Raw genomic sequence first — 25,490 nt, 5'->3', positions numbered from 1 at the left:
TGGCATTTCAATCTTGAGAAGTGGATTCACAAACATAGAATATGTAACATACATTTACATCCATGTAAGAGGGAGTGTGAAGACAGATCAGTTAGCAAAATGTTTAATAGCATCACGAGAGGAAAAAGTTTGCGGACACAAAAAAAATGAGATTTTGGTCTCCTGCACGTAGGGACTGTAGTGTAAATTAAAACAGTATTCTAGAAGAAGAAGTAATAAATGAATCCTCTGACTCCATGGGAGCGATATGTATAGCTTGAAATCGCCAGCTTATACTTCTATGGTGACCCTCCAGAGCCTCTCAGGCTCAGTAAAACCGAAACTCCGTTCCCAACTAAGGAAAAAAAAAATACGCCGAAATTGCAAAAGCAAACGATCTTCTTCGAAGCTTCAGCGAGGCCGCTCTACACCAAACGAGGAATTTATTGCCGATTATGCCGTGTTTGTTTCTCGTGATCCAATTATTACATGACGACATTTACCTGAAGTTTTGGCTTAATGCCGTCAATTCATGTTTACATGTTTAAGATCAAGATCTCAGCTGTTAAGGTCTTGATCTCAGCCAAGGCTTAGCGACATTGAGCCAAAAGATGAGGTAAAATATCTCATGTTTCTCTCAATCAAATCTCAATAACATTGTTGGCGATTTCTCGCCTATCTTAGAGCGGCCTCAGAATAAATTTCGAATAAGACCCAAGATGGCCAATCAATGTGACAAAAGCACTAGAAGACCAAAGCAAACAAAGCCTCACAGAGCATTAGTGCTTAGTTCAGATTAATCTAAGTGCCGCTCCCAGTTGATACAATGCAACCAGAGTAATTATAACAATTATGAGATTGACAAAGTATCGGAAAGCGACGTTCTTCATCTGGTTGCGGTTGCGGCGTCGAGATCGGGTCACAAAGTCTGAGTTATCGTTGACGTTGGGGAACGGGCACTCCTTGGGGATCGGCTCGCCCAGGAAATCGCAAAGAGATCCCCATCCATCGGTGACCTTGTATTCCAGCAGGCGATCTTTGGGCACCAGGTTTCGAACCTCTTCGTAGTGCTTTCGGAAGACGTCTTTGCCGCGGTTGGGAAAGTCGCCCTCGAAAAAGGTATCGAAAAACTTCTTCAGCATGGGGTAGTACATGCTTGCTGCCCAGTCAAAGTTGGAGAGCCAGCGCAGCTCGCCATCGGTAACACGCCAGTAAACCGTCTTCATGGTGGAAGCGTGCCAGGAGTCAACATCGCGGTTGGTCAAAACGACCTTGGCCTCTGGGTAAGCCTCGATGAGTTCTTTGGCGAAAGCAATGGCTGGCCAGTCGCACACAGCTTGAGAGTTTCCGAGGAGTTGGTCCCAGTCCTCGCGGGTGAAGGGCTTGCCTTTCTTGTCGTACTTGGCGGAGAGAGCATCCATCCACATTAGAGCATCGGGAGGGTTTTCTATAGAGCAGTTCATCATGTGGTATGTGTCGACATAACCAAGTTGTTTCATGGCCGCTCGCATAGCTAATTGAGATTAGCAACAGGATCATGTTTTATGCTACATTTTCTTGGATAAGAGCCAAGGATAGTAATATCGGCTTAACTGAAAAGTGACATACAGGCAGTACCGGTGCGTCCCAGACCCAGGATAAGGACTTTCATGGGGACCACACGGCCGAGCTTGCGACGGTTGATATCAGTGTCGCTGGTGAAGATATCGGTACGAGGCCGAGAAGTGTACTTGGAAGAATACGCCATCTTAACGGTTGTGTAGGATATATTTTATCTTTCGATGTACTGTGGTGGAAATGAAGGGTATATGTGAGTAATTAAAGTGGTATATCACAACACGCTTGTTCAAATAACTAAGGAGTGACAAGACAAGAGTGAAAAATGAGCGAAGGAGTGACAAGAACCTCTGCTGGATATTAAGAAAAGGGAAAAGGGAATAAATCGAACAGAATTTTTATTTCAACACTGGGTGGGAGGAGAGACAATTATAGTCTACATCGCCATCACAAAGGGTCTACGACAAATGAGGAAAGCCATATGCCATTCGAAGGGGATATTTTTGTCTGCGGATCCCATTACCAGGGATAATTGTTACAATTTGCAGCCGGGTCGGGAATATCAGATTATTCAGCCTGAAGGTGGGCACTCGTAGCAGCACTACTGGTGTTTCTGACGCTCGTGGTTGCGATCTTCCTCTTTGGGCACAGGAAGCCGTGCTGCCATCAGTATGTATGCACTACAAGGATCTCCTTTTGCTTCGAACTCGAGTCGTCTCGCTCGCTAAGTTTAGTATGCTTAATTTCGAGTCAGTGATGACGACACGATTGAGTGTCTTTCATGTGTTCTATTCGTCTGTATCGCACAGTCCGAGAAGTGTTATCCAGCGCAGGTGGTTTGCTCCCGGTTTTGAGATTCTTGGTACCCGCCTTGCGGGGACGATGTTACAGAGAGGGTGGGATCCATAGAAAGGTTCAGAGCATCCCTGTTTACAAATGCCGCAGAATTGGCTTGATATCGGCAAATACTAATCAGGCCGAAGGCTACATATCGTGACCAGATGTTGTATCTACCTCTTGTTTCTTGCAGACAAGCTTGAATGTCAAAAAACGGTATACTTACTCTATAGTTCAAGATAATTGCACACTTTTAACAGAAGCAGTCTCTTAGAACTACTCTTGTATGCTGTTTTCTGTATATTAGAAGAAATAGCGCTAATAGCACTAGACAAACACGTTGACCCCTTCCAGAACAGAGAGGCTGATATTGATCATCAAATCCGTTGGACGATCATCAGGGACCGCATTAAAAAAGCTGCAGCGACATTGAATATAGTTTCGGCAGTGCCCACTCTATGGTAATGATCCACAGCCAAGGAAGCGCCACCGGCTCGTCGGCCACCGAGTTCCACACTGTATAGTCCAGCCGCAAGAGATCTGCATTTCTACAACAATAGCTTACGTGGCAGAATGGGTATTTCATCTTGCTCTTTGTTTCATAAAATAGGAGAAAAATTTAGATCGGCCTGTAAACGTTGCGCCTGGGCTGTGGGCGTTGATTCTTCGTCCACGTCGGAATCAATTGATGCGTTGCTGCTGTGTGGACATAAAACATGGCTTGCGTCACTGTTTACGTGGTAATAGTTGTTTCATAGTACCTGACATAAATGAACTGTTACCGTAAATCATAAATGAAATGGAATGAATCGAGGAGTAAATGATAATGCTAACCGTTGTGAATGTAGATAGATTCTGTTGTCAACCTTTGCTGGACACGGCTGAGAGTTTAGCATACATGAATTTCTTTACAGCCAAGCCTTGATTCCTGTTGTGGTAGCCGTTGAATGACATGCTAAAGGCTGATTGGTCGCTTATGTCCCGTCTTTTCATCGTTTATGACGATAATCGGCTCTCCTGACTAGACGAATGTGTTTCTTCTCTTATCCACATGTGGCGCCCCTGATTATCTTTGCCCCGAACTGTGCAGCGATGGATATAGCAACGCCGTTTTTGACGTCAAGCACGCCCCATTGGGTTTCGGATACTCGCTTTTTCGACTTCTGGAAGGAAGAATAGTTGCTATTTTCAACTGAGAAGACACATGCACCGATATTTGAGGCATGTGAAGATGGTTTAAGATCAATAGCTAGTTACAAATTGCGCTGAATTCTTGAATGAAAGAAGACGAATTATTCGTTTCAATTCTTGGTTAAACTATGTAGCTAATAAATTTTGCGTAGCAGCATCAGAACGTGTACCTTGTGAACCCGATGTTGGCTTCACTCTCAAGAGACTCAGCTGAAGCAGCATGGCCGATATTCCGAAGCCCACAAATGATCAGCACCCATTCGCTGTGCCCACACCGTCCATCAACACAACCTCACACGCCGTTCTCCTGATGAATATTGGATCATACGCGCAATGTCGAGCTAGCGGAGCCTCACTTCTCCTAAGCTTAAATGCCAAGACTTTCCCTAACCCATTCCCAGCTGTATCATTCCCTTTGATTGGCAACGCTTCTGCCGGAATCACGCGGTATCCATCTAGCCCATACCGTCTTCGAATGATCTTCCTGCTCGTTCCCATACACAGCAGGTTTGGGCGTCTCTCAACCGCCGTGTCCGGGCATAACTCACTCATTCAGACCTACTTTTTCCATTTTAGAGAGAAAGGGAAAAATTAAAGAAAATAGCCGAAGCCAGAACAATGACCGGTGGACGGGGCGTTTCGGGTCTGATGCAAAGTCATCACAACGTAGCGGGCGTCATGCATGGCATGGCGGGGTGAATTTCTTACTGTTTCATTGCAGCTTCTTTTTTGGTATTATCGCCAACTAATCACCCACAGCATTTTTCTCTTTTTTCTTTTGTAATATCGTACACAGTCAATTTTTTTATTCTCTTTTTTTTTTTTACTGCAAGATATCCTCTTCAATTAATCCGTCTTATGATTCGCTTCCCTCTTTTATTATTTATTTTTAAACTGCTTTAATCCATCCTGACATGGCGTCTTCGCACGCCAGATCTGCCAGCAACGACTTTGCTTCGGGTGCACTGCTAGATCCTCTACGACCTCGGAAAATTCTAGATTTGCCGGATGGAGCATGGACTCCCAATGAACAGCTCGGGCAAGCAGTAATTCCTACTGTCGACGAAGTAGACGACCCCAATGGCTGCTCTAGCTACGATTTCGAGTCCCTGCGGCCGCTGACGCCAGTGACGCCGATGGAAAAAGCACAAGCCAAGAATTCTTCCGGGCCAGTGACGTGGATGTCTCTTCCGCGAAAGGACCAGCTTCTCATTCTCTTTCTCTCTCGATTCGTCGATTTCCTGCAGGTCGCCTCCCTCCAAGCATACGTCTTCTACCAGCTCAAGACGTTCGACGACTCTCTCACAGACGCACATATTTCTCAGCAGGCGGGGATACTACAAGGATGTTTTACCGGCGCCCAGGTGATGACGGCCATTTTATGGGGTAAAGCTGCCGATGCAACTTGGTGCGGCCGCAAGTGGGTGTTGGTGATTGGACTCGCTGGGACGGCTATATCGTGTTTGGGCTATGGCTTTGCGACGACTTTTGCCTGGGCCGCGTTTTGGAGGGTCTTTGGTGGTGCGATTAATGGGACTGTGGGAATTATGTGAGTGTTTCTGCTTTTGTTTCGGAGAATTGGGCAACAAGAGAGATGGCTAACGGAGAAAATGGAACGATAGCCGCACAATGATTGCTGAAATCACTAAAGAGAAGAAATATCAATCGCGAGCATTTCTGATTCTTCCCATGAGCTTCAACGTTGCTGGAATTCTAGGCCCGAGTAAGTAAAGCTTTACAATTTTAAACATCTTGAACGCGAGGAATTGCAATTCTGACATATTCTTAGTCATGGGAGGTATGCTGGCCGATTCAGACAAAACTCTTCCCGGACTTTTTGGAGAAAATGCGGCCTTTGGGTTCCAGTGGATTCGGGACTACCCTTATGCCCTACCGAGTCTTGTCAACGCTGTCAGCTTATCCATTGTAACGCTGATAGTATTTCTCTTCTTGGAAGAAGTAAGTCGTCATAGTTATGCAGTCTCCCAATGTTGCGGCGAAATTTGAGAACCAATGAGCAATTTAGCTGATATTCAAGCAGACATCAAGAGTACGGCAGAACAAGTTCGACGTTGGGCTCCATCTCGGAAATCGAATCAAGATCGCCCTATTGGGTGAAAAGCAACCAGACAACTATGCTCGTGTTCCCGCCTGGGAAGATCACACATTGGAGAATTTCGAAGACAAGAATATACCACTGCCGAAGCCTGCGCCTTTGCTGAAACAACTCCCCTTTTGCCTGCTTTGGACGCGGAACGTCTTATTCACGTTGCTTACTGGTGCCTTTTACGACTTCCATCTTGGCGCCTTTGGTAACATGTGGTCACTGTTCCTGTCAACTCCTCGGTATCTTACTCCGGCTGCAAGGGACCCAGAGACCCCCACACCAATGCGTCGATATCTTCCTCTCTTGTTCACAGGTGGGCTGGGAATGCCGGCGTCGACGGTTGGTGTTGCAACGTCTTTTCTCGGCATAATAGGCATGCTGCTGCAGGTGACTTTGTATCCTCCCATCCAAGCTCGCCTCGGCACAATGAGATCCTTCCAGTGGTTTTTGTTTCTCTTCCCACTAGCATATTTTGTCGCCCCCTACCTCTCGATATTGCCATCCTGGTCGCCGCCACCCGAGCCCGCCTCGGGAGGCTTCATCTGGTTAGGCATCATCGGCATACTATTCCTCCAGGTCATGGCCCGGACGTTTACGCTCCCGGCGAGCATTATCCTGCTCAACAACTGCAGCCCGCACCCCAGCGTTCTAGGCACGATCCACGGCCTAGGGCAGAGTGTATCTGCGCTCTTCCGCACCGTCGGCCCGGTAGTGGGGGGCTGGTGGTACGGTTATGGGCTCGATATCGGCATGGTGGCCTGGGGTTGGTGGGGAGTGGCCGCAATGTCAGCTTTGGCTTGTGGAACTGCATTAGGCATGCATGATGGCAGCGGACATGAGATTTTCCTGGAGGGAGAGCAGGACGAGATGGAGTAGAGGAGAGTTCATTTTTTTTCTCTCATATTTTTTTTTAACACACTTGAGAACTATAATGTGTTTGACATTTAGATAGATACCATTTCCGGAGCCGATGTTCCCTCATTCTTTGTTTCTTTGTTTGTTTCCTTTGTTTCCTTTGTTCTTTATTTCTTGTTCACCCACGGCCACTTAGACAGATATAATAATACATGTAAATCAAATTTCCAAAATTCGCAAATGTGCCTTTCTTCGTCACTCAGCCCCCTGGCTGCCTGTTCCTGATTCTGAGGCGGAAGTGGGCCTTTTAGAGAGCCTAAACCCAGGCACCAGGTGCAGGGATTCAGGCAAACGGCACTTGGCACATCACAAGCCGCGCCGGCTAGTAAGATGCATCTCAGCTGCGCTCTTAGTAAGTCTGCCTAGTATTTAACCTTACTCAGAGTTAGATGAATACCTTACGGTCCTATTTCTCAAGCCGCAAATTATAGCGCGCATGATTTGTGGTCATGCTGCTTGGGCTGAAAGAGGCTATGCCAAATAGTTGGGCTGTTCCCGTCATGGACTGATGTGACACTTTGCGATGTGACGGCGCTTGGCGGCAACGCATTATCATTCCTTATTTGGCTACCTTGGGGTTTCTCTACTTAAGACGCTCTGTTCTGCCCCCCGAAGAATCAGAAACTTGCAAGATTGTCATTCATCCGCAGTTTCTAACAAACATATTCTATAATGACGGCCCTACCTTTACCACAACATGCCCTCGAAGAAATGGCCAGGGAGACAATCCACGATCGCATCGTTGGTTGTCTCTTTGGATCGGCTTTGGGCGACGCCATAGGCCTATATACTGAGTTTCTTTCCGCAGACATGGCACGTCTCGCCTACCTATCGCAAAAATTCACTCTCTGTCCCTCCTCTGAAGCCACTCCGTTTCGTCGAGACGCGCATCGAAACCCCAACGTCCCTGGAGAATGGACAGACGACACCGACCATGCAATGTGCATATTGCTCTCCTTCTTACACAAAGACGGAAAGGAAATGGATCCACAAGACTTTGCCTCTCGGTTACACATCTGGGTTAGAATGGGCCTTCGCGCGTTAGACACTCTGCCATTGGGCTTGGGCCGCACCATCGGCGCTATTGTTAGGAACACTTCATACCTTGATGATCCAGAAGGGACCGCGAGAAAACACTGGAAAAATTCTAATTACAAGGTTGCGCCCAATGGAAGTGTCATGAGGACACACCCACTGGGACTCATGTGCATCAACAAGACACTCGATGAAACCTTTCAAATTGCTGCCGACTACTCTGTTGTCACGCATGTCGACCCAAGATGTATCATCTCATGTGCCATTGGCACAGCACTTATCAGAGGTCTCATACGGCAAGAGGTATACAAGGAGGAGCATATCGATGATATAGTTGGAAAAGGAATCGCATGGTATTCCGCATACCGACTCCGCCGAATCGAAAAAGATGCTGGTTGTAAAGACGAGCCAGAGTTGGACTTGAAGGAACTGAACAGACATGTCAAAGCCAACGACCTTACTGAGCTCGAGCTCGACGACATGTACAAGATCGGATATACATACAAGACATTTGGTTCAGGCATTCATCTGCTGCGCCTCGCCATGAGAAAGGTTGCTACTTTGGAGAGCAATCTTCCCACACGGACGTCTATTTTCGAGACACTTATAACCGATCTCATCATGCGAGGTGGTGATGCAGATACGAATGCATGCTTTGCTGGTGCTCTACTTGGGGCATATCTTGGCTATAAAGTTCTTCCATCACATTGGAAAGATGGTCTGAAGCATGGCGAATGGCTCATGAAAAAGGCAGAGGGGCTAAGCATTTTGCTCGGAGTCGGCCAAGGCACATACAGTGGTTCAGAGGATAAGGATACAGCGCCTGACGGAGGTAGAGGATGGCTGACAGAGAACCAGATAGAGAGGAAGGTGATGATGTTGCAAGCAGATATGGTCAAGAGAGGGCAAGAAAGAGATAGACAAGAAGAAGCAGAAAAGAGGCGAGCAGAGAAAAAACGTACAGAGAGAAGGAGAGAAAAGAGAGGATCATGGCTAGGTAGCATGAGTCCCATTGGAAGGAAAGAACGAGGAGAATGAGTATTTACGCATCAAATAATTCCATAGGCCGAGCAATGTAATCTGACTAACTGACTGTCTACCGAAAAAACTCTCAAGCAAACTGATATGACATCCGAATTCCTAACCTGTATGTTCTTATGAACTGCCTCCCGAGTTTTGTGACGAGCAAGATAAATCCACCAACGCCAAATCATCTAGCCGCCAAATTGTAGGCAGCGTGAGAAGGTCTATCCTGAGTAAGCAAATGGTGCTTAGAAACACTTTTCCATCACATTCCAATTCCAAATTCCAAATTCTGAGTTCCAAATTCCAAGCTCCAAATCCCAAGTTCCAAAGTCCATACAATTAAGTCGTTCTTCGCAATAAAAAGAAAGCCAACTTCCCATCATCAATTAGAGACCTCTGCCTTGGATTCGCTCCGCAGCGATTCCGTACGACGACATGGTGTCGCCAACTTCGCAAGGGTCGTCTCCAAACTCGACCTTCTCAAGGCCAATGGGGCGATCCTTCTCCAGAGACATCTTACCCATCTGGGACTGGCAGCGATAACTGCCAAATTTGAACTCCATAACGGCTCGTCCTCCCGCCTTGATGAGCTCAGTGACTTCATCAAGCTGGAAGATGAAGCGGTCCTTGAAGAATTTGGTGAGGGTAGCCTCGTTGACGAAATCGGCGTGGCCGGTGATGATGAGGACGCGGGACATTTTTCCAGCAATCGCGTGGCTGCCGTACTTGATTCGATTGTGGGAAACTTTGACGCGGTAGCCCTGGACGAAGAGGCCTCGAGTCCAAGAGACACTGAGGAGCTGTTGAGAGGCCTCTGGAGTGAAGAAGACAACTTTGGCAGCGGCTGTTTGGTGACTCACGTAGTCAGGATAGTTGATGTAGCTGCACCAGACACGGCCGACGTTACGAATCCCTTTGAGAAGCTGATGAATAGTCACTCCAGGAGGGAGATTGGTAAGCCAGAGAGCGCAGTTTTCCTCTGGAGCGAGATGCTCAGCGCTGGCATTTGTCTCGGTGTGCATGCCGTGGTATCGAGTAGAGAACTTCGATGTGCTGGGAGCGCTGGTGGAGAACTCAGCGGTGAAATCTCGAGGAGGAGTCTGCTGCATCACAGCTTGCATGGGCAAGAAGCCTCCAGTCGGGGCGCTGACTGGCACCTGAACAGGGAGAGAAATAGAGGAAAATTGCTGGATAGGGGAGACTCTAGGAGAAGATATGCGAAGGATGTCGATTCCCAGCGGCTGACTAGCAGTAGATTCTGAACAGGTAGAGCTGAGTAGTGTGTTTTGAAGCTCCGAAAGATCAAACGAGGACTCACTCATGTTAGACGTAGCGGATATTTGGCGTTCCATGCGAGTTGCTTCAGCTTCATGATTGTAGCGGAGGGGTTCATTCTGCTGCGCGAACATTTGGTAACCAAACGACTGCCTGGTAGAAACTTGGGGGTTGTATGGGCGAGAAACATTAGAAGAAATGTTGACTGCCGTAGGGAGACGAGTTTGGCTAGCCATGAATGGCGATGGGCGAGAAATCAGGCTCTCCTGGCGAGTGAACACATCTCTGTGGTTCATGTGGGCGTCCAAAGAGCCCCATCTTGCGTGAGCAGCAGCAGCAGTTTGCTTGTCAAGAGCGGTGCTCTGCTCGAGACGCGTCGATGGAGGTGCCCAAATCTGAGAAGAATGGTTGTTGAGACCAAAGCTGCCGACGAAACGAGGAACTTCGCGGCCTGGAACTTGCTTGGAGCTGCCTGCGGCAGTGCTGCCAAATTCGTTCGCTGGCGATTGGGAGCTGATGGGTTGATGAGTGAAAGAGCTGAGGACTGCAGTGGCTCTGGTGGCAGGGATAGAAGAGGCTTGAGCACCAGGGATGGGGATGGGATCCCCAAACACGGTTCGAACATCATCCGGCGTGCCGGGAGTGGCGGCACTCCTGATGCTATCAGGAGAGTAGGAGAGAGAGAACCGCTTAGGAACTTCGTTGAAGACGAAGTTGCCCATTTTGGGCTCGTTGTAGCCTGGGGCATCCATGCTAACGAGGGGAGAAGGAGGAAGATATCTTCAAAACAGCAGAGAGAGGGAGTGTGAGAGAGTTGATGCCTGATGTCACAGATAATCAGTCAGCCTAGTTCACTTTGAAAAGAATTACGAAAAAGCCCAGTGTCGTACGAGGTTGCAACCAATCTGGTAGAAACCTGGCAGGTTTCCAGAGGCTTTTTCGGTGTTGATACGTACCGGCAAGTGTGTGTGAATGAGGAAGAAAATGACAAAGTGCTTGGCGAGTAGGGCTGAGAAATATGTAGTAGTGTGGGGAGAAAGAAATAGGTACAAGCGTGCAGCTGTAACCAGTAGTCAAGCTTTGTGAAGAAGAAGAAGCTGCGAGGACAAAAATTCGGGGGCTTATTGTAACTAAATAGAGGAGCAGGCTTTGGAACATTCACGGGTCATTCACTCTCGAGGAACTGAGAAACTGTCAATCTGTCCAAGCCTCGAAAAGGCAAGTGAATTGACGTTTCGTCTCAAGTCGAGAATCATGGAATAATGTTGCAGGCTGCCGCATATAGGGAGTGATGGTGTGGCACTAAGTATCAGGTAGTGAAAGGAAAGTGAAGAGGGGTACTCTCAATAGAAACCCATGGGCTGCTGAAAGCCTATATATGAACATAATAGAAGGCTAAATCAGCTTGCTTTTGGAAGAGGCACTTGTATGCATGCATGCTGCTTGCGTTATCACTGCCTTTTGTAGCTATTTGGAGTAGTTCGGTGGCCGCCTCATTAGGAGCCAGCTCAGTGCCTGCAAAATGGGCTTGAATACGAGTTTCAAGCATTTGGCGAGAAATAGAGCATTCTAATAGGATACTACAGTAAATAGTGGATGCAATTCGACGATATTGGAAAAAGATGGCCTTTAACTCGGTCGCCGCAAGCCTGGTTGCTGATGGATCAGCCAGCGTACTATTCCATGCATCGTGTCACCGTATGAGTAAGCTGGGTGCATGTAGATCGCTAAAAACTAGGACTCGGGCTAGCACAAACACTGCAGGGAGAAGAATTGCCTTATTTTTTCTGGCAGTTGGAGCAGTTGAATTTGCACAATCACTGAGCACATAATGGGAGTGGGCTTGGGGGCTGTTCGGAACCTGACCCGGTTGGGGGGCAACCTCCCTGCATAGAATAAGTTTCACGAAATGGTGGCATGGAGTACAGACGACTAGCAGCAGTAGTAGTTGAAGTGTTCGGCTGGAGCTGAGTGTTGATGAGAGCAAGAGAGCGAAAAAGCCACACCGACATGGTCCCATGGCGGGATGTAAGGGGGAGGCAAGATTGAAACCGGGATACTTCAGGATTGGTGGCAGAACGGGCTGCGTGGAAAGAGACGGATGTTTGCTAATGAATCCATGAATTGCCCATTTCTTTCTATCCTTCTCTTTTTGTATCCGAGCCTATGGCACGGAGACAGGTGTTGAACGCGTCGGGAGCCTTGCAAGATACAGTTCATTATGCATGAAATTAAATACGTTCCGATTGGAGAGCTTCAGCTGCTGGGGGTCCAGTATAAACGGGGAAAAAGTTACAAGTAAACATTGAAGCTTCGAATCGGTGGATAACCGATCTATCTTCTGCTACCCGATCTAATCAACACAGATTGATTATGAGCTGTCGTACCTACATTTTGCTAAACGTATAAATACAGAGTCGCGTGTGTCCGGGCTGCCATCAACTGCGTACTGTACGAATACGGCCTCGGAGGATTTGCCAAGTGACAGGGGGCGGGTGTTCCCCACTGGGCCGTCGCTAACTTCCCTTGCATGGCATGCGTCGAGGTCGACAAACTCTGGCTTTGTGGTAGACGGTACCTGTAAGTAAGCAGCAGTGGGATGGATGGGCAAAATCCGGTGCGAACAGAGCCTTGTTATTGGATACAAAATTGTTTGCTTCCCCTCCATGGCTGCATAAAACTAGAATCAGAAGGAAGCAAAAAGAGGCTGGGAGGGACGAGAGAGCTGGCATAAACATGCACCTGCATGGAACTTTTTGATCAGAAAAGCAAAGCAGAAACAGCAACAGTAACAAGACAAGGCCAAAGAAAAAGAAACACAGCAGAGAGACAGGGAGTGTTTCGCCTGGAGGTCCCTGCAGCCGCGGCTGTGATCAGTCCAGGGACGCATTCAGGTGTCAGTTCAACGTCCTACACTTCCAATCAGCTGTTTACAACGCATAGCAGCAATTTCAGGTGCACTATATTCATGTGTCTAGTGCGGTGGCTGGTCTCCCCTCTCTTCGAATTCCTCTCTGGATTGTCTCTCATTTGAACTGACATTTGCGGCTAAGAGGTGCATATGCTCGCTATATTGGCCGCCTAGGTGGCCTTTTATTAGGTGGCTGATGTTTGCTACTTCCACTTTGAGCACCTCACTCGTGATATCATCTTGCTGGTACGGGGGATATAACACGTCCGAGCAGAAGAGTCAGCTTCAAGCCACGACTTCTTGATGGTGGCACCAGGTCTGTGCATCAGAAACACTGGGGTAGGATTATGCATTGAACTGGGTCGATTAGAGTAAACTGTGAACCAATGGATAGTATGCGTAGTCCATATTAGTTTTATGAAACACTGTGTATCTTATTCGCCTGGCTTTTCTTCGTTGTCAGATTTCAAAATTGTTTACAGTTGTCCAATGGCGCAATTCCAGCATCATTCGCCTGGTTGCCCCATTACGGAGAATAAAATCCAGCCGCTGCAAGATACATATGATTTCATCTTCTGTCAGACATAGAGTACGCAGCCAGGTCATCAGGTCAGCATTCAAGTCCCTTGCACCCTTCCCCATATGCAGAATAGCGCTGGAATTCTCGCTAAATGCACATATAAGGATGTAAACGAGATTGACTACAATGAAACACATTGATATTAACCTCTATGAAAGAATATTTGAACCATTATCCGCCGCTATTTCTTGCAAGCATACACATGGATGGCGTCGGCATCAACTGAGAGGAGCAGGGGTATCGGCCACACCAGGATGCTACTGCACATTCTTCGATTTTGAGCACTAGACTCATGCAGTAATTTGAGTTTCAGGGCTAGAGGCAAACAATAAAGTCTCAGCAGCTACACATCAGGCTCGTCAGAGACCGCTACAGCCTCTGATATACTTCTCTCAGCACGCGCGGCTCGACTGCGGCTGAGCTCCCCCTGCTATCCAAATGAAACACAAAATCATCTATGGCAATCCCACCGTACACTAGCTGATCCGGCGTTCCCCAGAGATTGGCTTGTGGATCAAAGACATAATCAACTGATGGGTTAAATTGATATGGAATGATATCGATAATCGCCCTGTACGCAGCCTGATTTCCGCTTCGCAGGCCCGTAGGAAATAGTCTCAAAGCTTTGATTTCGCCACCGCGTGTAGCATTCGAGTAAGCCTGTCCAGCGGCGATCAGGTCATGGCCCTGGTGAGTCCACTCTTTCAGCAGAAGGCCAGGCCCGTCATCGGTGGAAATGACAAGGGAAGAATCCCGCGAAGCACCTGCTGGGGCGTACTCTCCACAAAACTTGCTGCATGACTCTGCTTTGGCAGCGTTGTCTAGTGCCGGAAGAAGTGTTTGAATAGCGGTCTCAGTGGCAATATTCAATGCTGTAGGGGCATCGGGGCCAGCGGCCAAGATAGCCAACGTGACCTGGTAATCGGGAATAAGAACCAGCAGAGAGTTATAGACTCCAACACTGCCAGACTTGGTATAGAGATCGACGAGGCTGCCAGTTTTTATGCCACTACGGGTTCGTATAATCTCCCAGGGCGCGCCCACGAAAAAAGTTGTCGAAGATGTGAGTGAGCCAGGCTTCATCCAGCGCAAAGTCTCCAGAGAAGTTAGCTGCTTGTTGCCAAAGATGGCTCGTCCGAATTCGACTAAATCTTTTGTTGAAGAAAGTAATCCGCCTGTACTATAATGCCCACAAATTAATCAGAAAATGATCTTGAAATGTTCATAGTATCACATAAACTGGGGGTTCTCTTTGACTTACGCAACCTCATCACCGTACGGGCGGCTCCATCCTGCATCTCCCTCGGGTATTACCCCTGCCCCACTGCTAACTGGTGGCAGTGAGCTTGAATGCTTTAAACCCAAAGGTCCAAAAACGTCTTGCTTGAGCACTTCTTCATATGACTTTCCTGTGATGGCTTCTATTACGTAGGAGAGAATCCTATAAGCTGCGTTGGAGTACAGAGCCGTACCATAAGGCGGGAAAACGGGATGCCTCTGAATAAGGCCAGAAAAATATTCTGGAGCCGCGGCATTAATGTTAACGATCGAGAAAGAGGGAAACAACAAAGAAGTCACGCGCTCTGGGGCATACTCACTATTTCTGGTGCAAGGTAGCTGGTTATCATTGATGCCACATGAAGGTATATCTTGAGGAGGAAGGGTGGGTAACCCAAGCTCTGTCCAAGGAAAGTTTTGAACAGCCAAATCGCCTGAGGCATCTGTAATTCCATTCATACATATTAGTATTTGTTTTGATGATAACAATGGCCAAAACAGAACAAAAGGAAAAGCAGAACAAAGGGGAAAAACGAACAATCTCTTCCTATCCCAGAAAGCTGTGACGCGAGAGCACCAACGGTGACTTGGTCCCATTGAACCCAGTCTATAACCGTTGAATTATGCTGAGCAGCGTGTTTCAATTCTGGAATAAAATCTGTAACAGGACGATTCCAGTAATTGGTTCCATTGTTCAGAAGGAGGGCGTAAACTGTGAAGACCTTTGACACGCTGCCAATTCGATAGACTGTATCCTTTGTGATTTTCGATGTACTCCCAGCAGAAACGTTCAAGGAGCTTGAAGTGTAGTGAAAGTCGATTATTGGTGTAGAGTCCAGCTGTGAAATGGCTGTCAAGGAAAAGGACGTTGTGCTACTATTGAAGCTTCCAAAGGTACTTTTGCCGGTACGGATCGCGTTGTTAAGCGCGTTTGTAACGTTCAAGACTGCTTCCTGAATCACGTTGCTTGAAAGGACGTTGGACGGAGGCGTGAAAGATGGTCCAAGCAGTTTCTGGTCTGTTTCTGCAAGTGCAGTGGACCCCAGCGCTGCCAAGGAGATTAGCAGCGGCAGAAGAGCTGGCATCATGTTGAGTGTTTGCAAGCAGTCGAAGTAGTAATTTATTAAATTAAATATTTTAATGGTTATTATTTAAAAACATCAGATGGAATTTCCTTCATGGTCTTATATAGCAGCTGTCTCGACTTTGAGCTCATGACGGCGATTAGATGGAGCTTCGTTTTCGCCGTCTATTGTCCGCTTTACATATCTTGGACGGAAATTATCTCCGAGACTACGGGCCATTTATGACGGTGATTCTGAGGTAATAGCTCTATTCTAGTACTTATCTTGGCTCATTAAATGCGATTCTGAACGAGAGCCGCCTGCATGTTTTGTGTTCTCGGCACTGACCACTGCAATTGGAAATGTGGTAATGGGATGCTCCTCTGTACGCTCTGTGGCTTAGTGATTTGGCGACCAGGCGGAATTCACCCATGTATGCATATTGACGCCTCGCAACGAAGAAAACTAAGGGGAAAAAAGATATTGGCAAGCTAATGAAAAGTCGTCACGGCATAAACTTCCCTGAAAATGAAAGCTTTGGTTGGCGAATGTTTCTTACTTTTTCTGTAAGACCCCGTGAACTTCAAGGTCATAAATAGAAGCCCTCCACTCTTGTACCCCGCAATTGTCGTTCGTTTTCGATGCATCTAGTTCTTGACCGAACCCCCCAAACATCGACCTAGCTTCAAATAAACATGCTACTTGCATAAAATAGCAGAGCATGAATTGGAAGTACCTTTACAAGGGGAAATACGCTAGAATTGATCTATCCTAGATACATCTTAGTTGTAGGTTGGTATTTGAAAAATGTAGGTCGATGTTTGGTGGTTCCTCTTGGCTATCAGTTGCATATGTAGCTAAAAGATGAGCTTAGTTGGATCAGGTCGAAATGAGCTAATAGAGTGTTCATATAAGGTTTAGGACAGCGGCTCACTCAGGATTACATCAGATGCGAGAAAACCTTGCAAGCTTCAGGAGCTGTGTCCTCTGGTGCAATTGATCCAAGTATCGCAACAAATAATGTATTTTAATGCACTGGCACGGTGTCGGATTAGAAATTGACATATGGCTGCCATGAACAGCGACAGATTGGTCTGTTTAAACGGAATCCGCGGATCCCACTAACGGCAGACGTGCCGCGTGTTGCATTGCCGTGCGTGTAAGCTCTAATTCTTAAGCTCCAACGGGTGCCTCGAAGTACCACCATTTTATGTGGCTGAAATAAGTGCTGATGAGGAATCGCTGTCTTACATAGGTAGCGCATGGAAACTACTGTACTTCGATAGGAACGACCAGGTCTGGCATTCTTAACTTGCAATCTCTCCCGCCAACAAAGATGTGACGGATTGGGCGGAAATATTATACAGCTTCTTTTCTACGATAATATTCTTTCATATAGAAAATGGGATACACTCAAAGGCTCAAGACGAAGCTGAAAGGTCAAAATGGAGATAACGTACTTGAACCCGGCATCAACAAAGCGGTTGAGCCCCCGCAGAGACGCGAGGGCGAACGCGAAACAAAGACTGTGAATGGATTGAATCTCGTCGAAATTCCAAAGCCCAAAGGTAGCCATATCCAAACAACCTTTACATAGTATAACTGATGGAAATTGAGTTTTTGCTGATTCAAATTTGATAACAAGGTCTCCCGGTAATCGGAATTCTGCACAAAATCGATTTTGAGTATCCGCTGGCCTCTCTGATTGAGATAATTGAGCCGCTGGGGCCGATATGCCAGTTCACAATTGGAGGTGAACTGTTCATATTTGTGGCAAGCGCGGAGCTTGTAACCGAACTTTGCGACGAGTCAAGATTCCACAAAGTTGTAACAGCCGAATTAGACAAGCTGCGCTACGTCGTTCATGATGGTTTGTTTACTGCGAGGAACGATGAGCGCAATTGGGAAATCGCCCATCGGATCTTGATGCCCGTTTTCGGGACGATCAAGATTCGTGACATGTTTCTAGAGATGAAAGATCTTGCGCAGCAGCTGTGTCTTAAATGGTTAGCTTTTTTCAGAATGGATGTTTGATGCTTTCAATTGTACTGACGGCTGAGAACTTTAGGGCTCGCTACGGCGAAGATTATGTTATTGATGTGACCTCGGACTTCACTCGTCTCGCCCTCGATACCATCGCCCTGTGTTCAATGGGATACAGGTTTAACAGTTTTCACAACGGAGTAGCGATGCATCCGTTTGTTCATAGCATGGTGAGGATATTGAAAGAGTCCAGCACCCAAGCAACCTTACCGCAGTTCGTCAACTCTCTCCGAAAGAGGTCGTTGCACCGATATGAGAAAGACACAGCCTATATGAGAGGTCTGTGTCGAAAGATTATCCAAGAGAGAAAACAACAGAAGGGGTCAAAATTCCACGATCTACTGGGGGCGCTTCTGGAAGGCCGCGATCCTAACACTGGCGAGGGTTTATCCGACGATTCAATTATAGATAACATGATCACGTTTCTGATTGCTGGTCATGAAACTACAGCTGGGCTCCTATCGTTTACTTTCTACTATCTAATGACGAATCCTCGAGCAATGGAAAAAGCACGTCAAGAAGTTGACGAAGTAAGCGAAGGCGAGCCAATTACAGTACAACATCTTCCCAAATTAGCATATCTCAACGCAGCTCTCAAAGAGAGTTTGCGTCTCCAGCCTACAGCTCCTGGATTTATTTTGGGCTCGGATAAGGATGAGGTGATTGGCGGAAAGTATTTGATCCCAGCGAATGTCTCCGTTACGGTCATACTATCCCTGCTTCATCAAGAAAAGGCCGTTTATGGCGAAGATGCAGCTGAGTTTAAGCCTGAAAGAATGCTGGAAGAAAATTATAATAAGCTACCTCCTAATTCTTGGAAGCCTTTTGGCAACGGGATGAGAGGATGCATCGGAAGAGCATTCGCAACTCAGGAAGCACTTCTAATTATTGCGTTGCTGCTCCAAAATTTTGTATTTGAGATGGCAAACCCGGCGTATGAGCTCCAAATTAGAGAGACATTAACGATCAAGCCACAGAATTTTAAAATCAAGGCGAAGCTAAGGCGTGGTGGAAATGCAACAGATTTTCAAGCTGAGCTGCAGTCATTAGGCACAAAAGCAAAAGGTGTGCGGTCGGACTCAGCTGTTTCAATGACTGCGGCACAGGTTGAAAAAGGAGATAAAGGAGATAAAAAACCACTGACAATTCTCTTCGGATCAAACAGCGGGACTTGTGAAGCTTTGGCATATAGGCTGGCATCAGACGCTGCGCTTCATGGATTCTACGCAAGGAAGATTGCACCGATGAACGCAGTCTGCAACGACCTCCCGAAATCTGAGCCTGTGATAATCCTTGCCGCTTCTTATGATGGCTCGCCCTCAGACAACGCTGCAGAGTTCTTCGAATGGCTAAACAAACTCGAGCCGGAATCCTTGAAAGGAGTTTCGTACACAGTTTTTGGCTGCGGACACCGCGATTGGGTGGCGACGTTTCAGCGAATTCCCATTCTAATCGATGATCTCCTTGAAAAGGCTGGAGCCGATAGATTTGCTGATAGGGGTCTCGCAGATGCAGCTGTAATGGATCTATTTGTAGAGATGGAGAAATGGACCACTGAGGTCGTTTGGCCGGCAATTTCGCAGACTGAAGGAGGAGACGATGGGGAAAGTCGATTGATCAATTCGCTGCTCAAGGTCGAAGTTTCTCAGCCGCGACAATTAAAACAATATTCCCAGTTGGTACAGGCAACAGTGACGGAGTCAAGGAGCTTGACGACAGAATCCGCCATTGGGAAGAAGATGCACGTGGACATTAAGCTGCCTCCAGGAGTATCATACCATCCTGGTGACCACCTTCTTGTTCTCCCTGTAAACCCACCGAGAGACGTTAAGAGAGTCCTATCACGTTTCCATTTGGCTTGGGATACTGTCGTGCGAGCTTCAAGCGATCAATCTGTTCATATACCAGTTGAAACGTCGATGACAGCGCATGAGCTGCTGAGTTCATACTTTGAGCTCTCCCAACCCGCGACACCAAGAGTATGTTACGTATCTTTCTTTTCTATTGGATGATTTACGCACTACTTCGTTTAAGAATTTGAACTGACAACAGACAGGATATTCGAGTCCTTGCAGCCGCAGCTACTGAACAGAAGACGAAGCACCTCTTGAGCAATTTAGCTACGGCGTCCTACGCGGAGGGCATTCATGAGAACAGAGTCTCGCTGCTTGACTTGCTAGAAGAATTCCCAGATATCCCCCTCGCATTTGGAACTTTTATAGCCCTTTTGCCATCTCTGCGCCTACGTACATACTCTATTTCGTCCTCGCCGTCTTGGGAGCCGAATCATGCCAGCTTGTCGTTTTCGATACTGGACGAGCCACCGGCTCCGCCCAGAACAAAAAGTTTTCTTGGTGTGGCTTCCAACTATCTAGCCAATGTAACCCCAGGAGACTTGATCCACGTGGCTACTCGACCGGTCAAACATATTTTTCAGATGCCCGCCGATGCTTCCAATGTACCAGTTATCATGATTGCCGCTGGGACAGGTGTTGCACCATTTATGGGATTCATCCAAGAGCGAGCTTCCCAACAACAGAATGGAACCGAACTCGCGCCTGCCGCTCTCTTTTTTGGATGTCGATCATCGCATGATGATTTATATCACCATGAGCTCGACTATTTCGAAGATTCTGGCGTCGTTCAAGTTTTCCGCGCGTACAGCAGAGAAGACGCTGGCTCCAAGTCCAGCACTAGGAAAGGATACGTCCAAGATAGTTTGCTGGCAGAAAAACAAGCATTCCTTCGGCTTTGGAATGCCGGCGCAAAAATTTACGTCTGTGGAGGAGTGAGGATGGCTTCTGGAGTGAAAGACGCTGTGATGAAACTGGTGTACATGGCTGAGCAAGATACTGCCTCAAAGAGTTTCACGCTGCAGGAGTGGTTCAAGCGGTTTGAGAAGACGCGTTACGCCGCAGAAATTTTTACTTGATCACTGTAAGGCATAATTTTATATCGTATTGGGAACTATTATAAGTTGATCTGTCAGTCCATTCTATTTGCATAATGTTTAATGGCTTCAATGTCGTCGTTGCATCTAATAGCTCAACTGCAACCGGGCTGTCTTTTCCAAACTATCGATTTCAACCCAGTTTAGAGCATAAATTATTAACAAATAATCAGACTCAGCCACAATAAATAAATTCACAAGAAAAAACACCTCTCTATCAATATTTTCTAAAGTGAGCGATTGCTTGAGTAGCGCTGCGATAGATAGCTGATAGCGGCGACGTACGTCACTGTAGGATCACGTGATGATATCATTCTAAGGGGCGCGTCCCCCTTTGGCCCCGTAACATCTAAACACGCGTTCACATTAATTTACGAGGAACGAGGCACGAGCAAAAATCCCATGTTTCAGCGAGGCGCATGCATATCTATGCCTTTGTCATCCGTCGCAAACACCTCTGCATCTGCTGGCTGAAGTTTCGGTCTTTATGAGGGCTTCAGCTTCTTTCTAATGTCGAGGGGCGATAGCATCCCCCGCTACACTTATACGATGGACTTTAACCCCATGGATGAGCAGTCACCTCTCGCGGATTTCTGGCAGATGAATGATGGGCTGGACTCCGAGGATGCTGCGGTCATTGCGAGTTTGGCTACTCAAGTGCTACAGTCAAAATTAAACTATGAATATGAGGACAGCATCGGAATGAATGGGCAAGCCGAGGTGGCAAATTACACTGAGAGCCGGTCATCGCCTCAGTCTCAGTATTCGGCCATCGTACAGGAAGAGCCAGCGGAATCATTTCGAGGACTCATGGAGGATCACGACCGCGGCGCACAGTTTTCGGGAGAAGATGCCACATCTGAGTATGACCTTGAGCCGGCCGCCAGAGGCCACGTCTCAGACAATGTGGCTGGAATCGAGGAGCCAGCCGGGGTTTTGAGGGAATCTGATCCAAGTGATCCTATCTATTCTCTACTGAATATGTCTGCAGAAATGGATGAGATGAGAGGCGCCAGGACGGCAAGCCAGATTGTGAATGAAGTGCTACGCAACTCAGAGGCAGCTGCGGCGCAAAGGCAGATGGATGTGAATATACAGGCACTTCAGTCGCAGGCGGCACAGCTGACGCCACCTGATTCGGAATCTCCTTCCGTCAGTGAAGAAGAGCACGATCATAGAGATGTGGAAGAAGATTCCTTGACTGGTGTCAGTGAACAGCATGACGACTGCGAACCTGAAAATGTTATTATTGAAGAAGAAGCTTCACTGGATACCGAGGCGCAGCAACAGCTCATGGCGGAATCTAATGAGCGACCGACGACAGATGAAGACAGACAGCCATCTCCAGCTCGACCTGTTCCAAGAAAAGTTGGGCGCCCACGGAAAAGCGACACAGCCGTAGAGTCGCCAGATCTGGTCCCGAAGGAACCTAGTATTACTGAGATAGTTGTGCGCGAAGATACTGTCCTCGAAGAAGATGATGTGACAGAACCGGCAGTGGTTGATGGCGCCGAGATCAATGGATCTGAAGAGACTCCAGCTGCTAGAAGACGTGGACGGCCGCGCAAGAGCGAGATCACAGAACTAACACCAGCATCATCAACGAAGCGAGGACCAGGTCGACCGCCAAAGTTGTTAGCTCCTGAGGCGACTAGTGAGGTGACGCCTGCTACAGGTAAACGAGGCCGACCTCGGAAGAGTGAAGTGGAAGACCAATTACTAGTACACACCAAGGAATCCGATATACCCATAGAAGAAGCACCAGTTGCAACGCCTGCTACAAGCAAAAGAGGACGACCTCGAAAGAGTGATGTGGAAGACAAATCACAAATCCACGCCAAAGAATCCGATGTACCCGCAGAAGAAGCACCAGCTACACCAGCCGCAAGCAAAAGAGGACGGCCTCGACGAAGCACCATGGTAGACGCAGTACAGGCGCCAACTAGCGGATCTCAGTTACCTGCAGTTGAAACAGCAACCTCAACAAGATCTTTGAGCAAAAGAGGACGACCGCGGAAGAGCGAAGTGGTTGACACACCACACAACCCCACTGATGAGCATACATTATCCGCCACTGAAGCAGCAAACTCAACACCCGCCCCAACCAGAAGAGGGCGGCCGCGAAAGAGCGAAGTTACACAAACCCTTACCGATGAACATGCACTATCCGCTACCGAAACAACGACTTCAACACCAGCTCCGAGTAGAAGAGGACGTCCGCGAAAAAGTGATGTGGCCCAGGCCTCCACAAACGAACCTCAGCCATCGATTGTCGAAACACCAACCGTAGCACCGGCTTCGGGCAAAAGAGGACGGCCGCGGAAAAGTGACGCGGCATCAGCGATTATTCCCAAAACGCGTGCTGTGCCACAAGTGCAAGCAGAATCTGAAATATCAACTACAGATGTCGCATCGCCTGCTACGGAAGCTATGAAGCAACAAAATCAACCGTCTCAACAAGATGATGCATCGGAAGAACAACACGCCTCTCCATCCACAGCACCTGCTCAGAAACGAGGCAGAGGTAGACCGCCCAAGAACGAAATTTTGGCTAATACAGCTACGGACACAGAGACTGCCGCAAATAATGAGGAAGCTGAGCCACAAGGATCGAAGTCTGAGCATATGGAAGATGTAGCAGAGGATACAGCTGTGGATGAGAATTCTGGGACTAAGCCGGTACAAGAGGATATAGAAGCGACACCAGCAAGGAAACGAGGCAGGCCGAAAACTTCAGCCACGGATAAGCCTTCACTTATGATATCTGCGCCTGTTGCGGCTTTGGCGAAGAAACGTGGTAGACCACCAAAGGCTGCTACCACCGAGGACTCAGCTGAGAAGCTTGAAGAACCTTCCCAACCGGAAGCTCAAGAAATAGAAGAGCCCATACCCAAACGAAGGCGCACGGATTCTGACATAATCATGGAAGATCACCCCAAGGAACCTCAGCCAGCGGCCCGGGAAGAACGGCCAGCAAGCGTAAGAGAGCGGAGAGTGACGTTTGCAGCAGATACCAAAGCACCGAAGCAGCTAGTTCCAATCAAGTTCATGCGGCGCAACTCCGATTCTACGGGACTACAGCCGGGTTTAATTTCTATCAATATACAACGACTCCCACAACTTGGCGGACAAACGGATAACTCAAAGGAGACCACAGGTGCCGAGATGCCTAAAGAGAGTACGGCGACGCAGCAAACTGAGCTTTTTATTTCTAGGCTGCCGAGGCCCACGGTTGAAAGCGTGTTTGACGGAAAGAAGTTTGGGAAGAGGCCTAAAACGTACGGTAGACGGCTTAAGAAGTGATCTGTGTACGATATATATTAGACGGCTCGGATGGGGGAAATGCGATTTGTGTATTATGATTATGAATATGGCGGGTTAATACTTCCTTTCTCGTCAGGAATAAGGCGCAGGCGGTTTTAACAGGGTAAGGGAGACACGTGGTTCATTTGGAATTTGATGTTCAGTCTGATATCGTACAATAGCGAGCAGGCTAATGATGAAGACAATTATATAGACAGGAAAAAAAGATAAAGAAAAGTTATTTTGCTCACCCATTCCATCTCATATGAGCTATTACGTTGTGTGATATCTTATAATACCATATGATGAATTAACATCTAGTTATTTATATAACTGTGCCTTCATATCGGCATATATCGTCTCTCATTACTGCTTATAGTATTACATCTCTCCACGACTCATTATACCCCCTACTTGCGGCAAATAATCTCGCCATGAGGAACAGAAAACCATGCGTCTTCCTCATTGCCCCAGTTCCTCCATGCTTGCGATGCCTTCTCCAGTCTCTCCTGAGTGCCCGTGCCGTTCTCAATCGCCGTCTTTGCAAAGGACGACGCCACGGTTCTCTCTGCCCACAAGCCACTCCACCACGCAACCTCCTCCTTTGTGCTGTAGCACCACGTGCTTGAGCCGCTGGTTATGGCGCTCGGTGAGAAGCCCGCCTTCTTAGCCCAGGTGTGGACCATGCGGCCTGCGTTGGGCTCGCCGCCGTTTGAGCGTGCGTTGGCAGAGTAAAACGCCAGCCAGTCTTCCATGCCGTCCACGGCGGGATGCCAGATGAAGCCGCCAAAGTCGGACTCTCTCGCGGCCACGATGCCGCCTGTCTTGGCCACTCTTCGCATCTCCTTGAGGATGTTTACGGGATCTTTGACGTGCTGGAGCACTTGGTGGCAAATAACTACGTCAAAGGTCTCGTCTGCGTACTGCAGCGCATTGGCGTCTCCCTCTACGAAATCGACGTTTGTCACACCCTTCTCCTTTGCATATTCGCTGGCCTGTACCAAGACGCCTGCAGCGTTTTCTAGGCCGGTGATGTGGCCCTGCGGCACATGGTTGGCAGCCAGGTCTACGGTGATTGTTCCCGGGCCGCAGCCGACATCGAGGACTTTCATGTCAGGCTTGAGATAGGGGAGAATATAGGCTGCCGAGTTGGCTGCCGTGCGCCAGGTGTGTGAACGCAGCACAGAGGCATGGTGGCCGTGCGTGTAAGTGGCGCCCTCGGTTTTGGACATGGCAACGATATGGTTTTTTCTGACTTGTATGCAACGAAAAGTGAAAGATGAGCGGATGAGGAAATTGAGGCTGAGATGCATGCGATGGGTACGGAAAATGGCCCTTTAGGTTTTGTCTAAGGCAGATAGTGCTGACCAATGATATAAGATGGTCCTTTTTGGGCCACTTGTGAAATTTGGAGATGCTCTTATACTACTCCAAAGGTA

At 47.8% G+C, this 25,490-nt stretch overlaps 7 protein-coding genes across 7 annotated transcripts; 3 read left to right on the top strand and 4 right to left on the bottom strand.

Annotated features, from left to right (window-relative positions):
- Window positions 1-770: 770 nt before the first annotated feature.
- On the bottom strand, window positions 771-1,726 carry GGI43DRAFT_426942 (sulfotransferase family protein; the record flags this gene model as incomplete). Its single annotated transcript, XM_083208746.1, has 2 exons — window positions 771-1,492; window positions 1,588-1,726. The coding sequence occupies 2 exons, from the start codon at window positions 1,724-1,726 to the stop codon at window positions 771-773; spliced, it is 861 nt and encodes a 286-aa protein (XP_083065698.1).
- Window positions 1,727-4,377: 2,651 nt separating this feature from the next.
- On the top strand, window positions 4,378-6,929 carry GGI43DRAFT_389358 (MFS general substrate transporter). Its single transcript, XM_083204185.1, has 4 exons — window positions 4,378-5,113; window positions 5,187-5,287; window positions 5,354-5,523; window positions 5,606-6,929. Exons 1-4 carry the CDS (start codon window positions 4,479-4,481, stop codon window positions 6,545-6,547), a joined length of 1,848 nt encoding a protein of 615 aa, XP_083065697.1. The 5' UTR covers window positions 4,378-4,478; the 3' UTR covers window positions 6,548-6,929.
- Window positions 6,897-8,665, top strand: GGI43DRAFT_1427 (ADP-ribosylglycohydrolase-domain-containing protein). The gene has a single exon (XM_083199309.1). It carries the CDS (start codon window positions 7,259-7,261, stop codon window positions 8,657-8,659), a length of 1,401 nt encoding a protein of 466 aa, XP_083065696.1. The 5' UTR covers window positions 6,897-7,258; the 3' UTR covers window positions 8,660-8,665.
- A 269-nt stretch (window positions 8,666-8,934) lies between these two features.
- GGI43DRAFT_1450 (uncharacterized protein) lies at window positions 8,935-11,051 on the bottom strand. The gene is made up of 2 exons (XM_083199339.1): window positions 10,879-11,051; window positions 8,935-10,743 (listed from the first exon to the last, which is right to left on the bottom strand). Exon 2 carries the CDS (start codon window positions 10,672-10,674, stop codon window positions 9,034-9,036), a length of 1,641 nt encoding a protein of 546 aa, XP_083065695.1. The 5' UTR covers window positions 10,675-10,743; window positions 10,879-11,051; the 3' UTR covers window positions 8,935-9,033.
- A 2,484-nt stretch (window positions 11,052-13,535) lies between these two features.
- Window positions 13,536-16,297, bottom strand: GGI43DRAFT_389350 (serine hydrolase domain-containing protein). The gene is made up of 4 exons (XM_083204184.1): window positions 15,230-16,297; window positions 15,012-15,134; window positions 14,675-14,933; window positions 13,536-14,593 (listed from the first exon to the last, which is right to left on the bottom strand). Exons 1-4 carry the CDS (start codon window positions 15,777-15,779, stop codon window positions 13,783-13,785), a joined length of 1,743 nt encoding a protein of 580 aa, XP_083065694.1. The 5' UTR covers window positions 15,780-16,297; the 3' UTR covers window positions 13,536-13,782.
- Window positions 16,298-16,543: 246 nt separating this feature from the next.
- GGI43DRAFT_389344 (bifunctional cytochrome P450/NADPH--P450 reductase) lies at window positions 16,544-20,968 on the top strand. Its single transcript, XM_083204183.1, has 6 exons — window positions 16,544-16,564; window positions 16,671-16,914; window positions 17,011-17,323; window positions 17,401-17,761; window positions 17,824-19,777; window positions 19,855-20,968. The coding sequence occupies exons 3-6, from the start codon at window positions 17,158-17,160 to the stop codon at window positions 20,728-20,730; spliced, it is 3,357 nt and encodes a 1,118-aa protein (XP_083065693.1). The 5' UTR covers window positions 16,544-16,564; window positions 16,671-16,914; window positions 17,011-17,157; the 3' UTR covers window positions 20,731-20,968.
- A 3,493-nt stretch (window positions 20,969-24,461) lies between these two features.
- GGI43DRAFT_419643 (class I SAM-dependent methyltransferase) lies at window positions 24,462-25,283 on the bottom strand (the record flags this gene model as incomplete). The annotated part of the gene is made up of 1 exon (XM_083207718.1): window positions 24,462-25,283. The coding sequence occupies one exon, from the start codon at window positions 25,281-25,283 to the stop codon at window positions 24,462-24,464; it is 822 nt and encodes a 273-aa protein (XP_083065692.1).
- Window positions 25,284-25,490: the final 207 nt, after the last annotated feature.

The sequence above is a fragment of the Trichoderma evansii genome (genome assembly GCF_050947405.1).
Source record: "Trichoderma evansii strain SZMC 28006 chromosome Unknown GGI43scaffold_1, whole genome shotgun sequence".
NCBI classification, from domain to species: Eukaryota; Fungi; Ascomycota; class Sordariomycetes; order Hypocreales; family Hypocreaceae; genus Trichoderma; species Trichoderma evansii.
This window is presented reverse-complemented; position numbering and strand designations above follow the sequence as displayed.

Coding starts and splice junctions, on each gene's coding strand:
- GGI43DRAFT_389358 (XM_083204185.1), top strand. CDS start 4,479: ATGGCGTCTTCGCACGCCAGATCTGCCAGCAACGACTTTGCTTCGGGT. Junction 5,114..5,186: donor AATGGGACTGTGGGAATTAT/GTGAGTGTTTCT, acceptor ATGGAACGATAG/CCGCACAATGATTGCTGAAA. Junction 5,288..5,353: donor TGCTGGAATTCTAGGCCCGA/GTAAGTAAAGCT, acceptor ACATATTCTTAG/TCATGGGAGGTATGCTGGCC.
- GGI43DRAFT_1427 (XM_083199309.1), top strand. CDS start 7,259: ATGACGGCCCTACCTTTACCACAACATGCCCTCGAAGAAATGGCCAGG.
- GGI43DRAFT_1450 (XM_083199339.1), bottom strand. CDS start 10,674: ATGGATGCCCCAGGCTACAACGAGCCCAAAATGGGCAACTTCGTCTTC.
- GGI43DRAFT_389350 (XM_083204184.1), bottom strand. CDS start 15,779: ATGATGCCAGCTCTTCTGCCGCTGCTAATCTCCTTGGCAGCGCTGGGG. Junction 14,934..15,011: donor GCTACCTTGCACCAGAAATA/GTGAGTATGCCC, acceptor CCGCGGCTCCAG/AATATTTTTCTGGCCTTATT. Junction 14,594..14,674: donor CCGTACGGTGATGAGGTTGC/GTAAGTCAAAGA, acceptor TGGGCATTATAG/TACAGGCGGATTACTTTCTT.
- GGI43DRAFT_389344 (XM_083204183.1), top strand. CDS start 17,158: ATGGGATACACTCAAAGGCTCAAGACGAAGCTGAAAGGTCAAAATGGA. Junction 17,324..17,400: donor CGAAATTCCAAAGCCCAAAG/GTAGCCATATCC, acceptor TTTGATAACAAG/GTCTCCCGGTAATCGGAATT. Junction 17,762..17,823: donor CAGCAGCTGTGTCTTAAATG/GTTAGCTTTTTT, acceptor TGAGAACTTTAG/GGCTCGCTACGGCGAAGATT.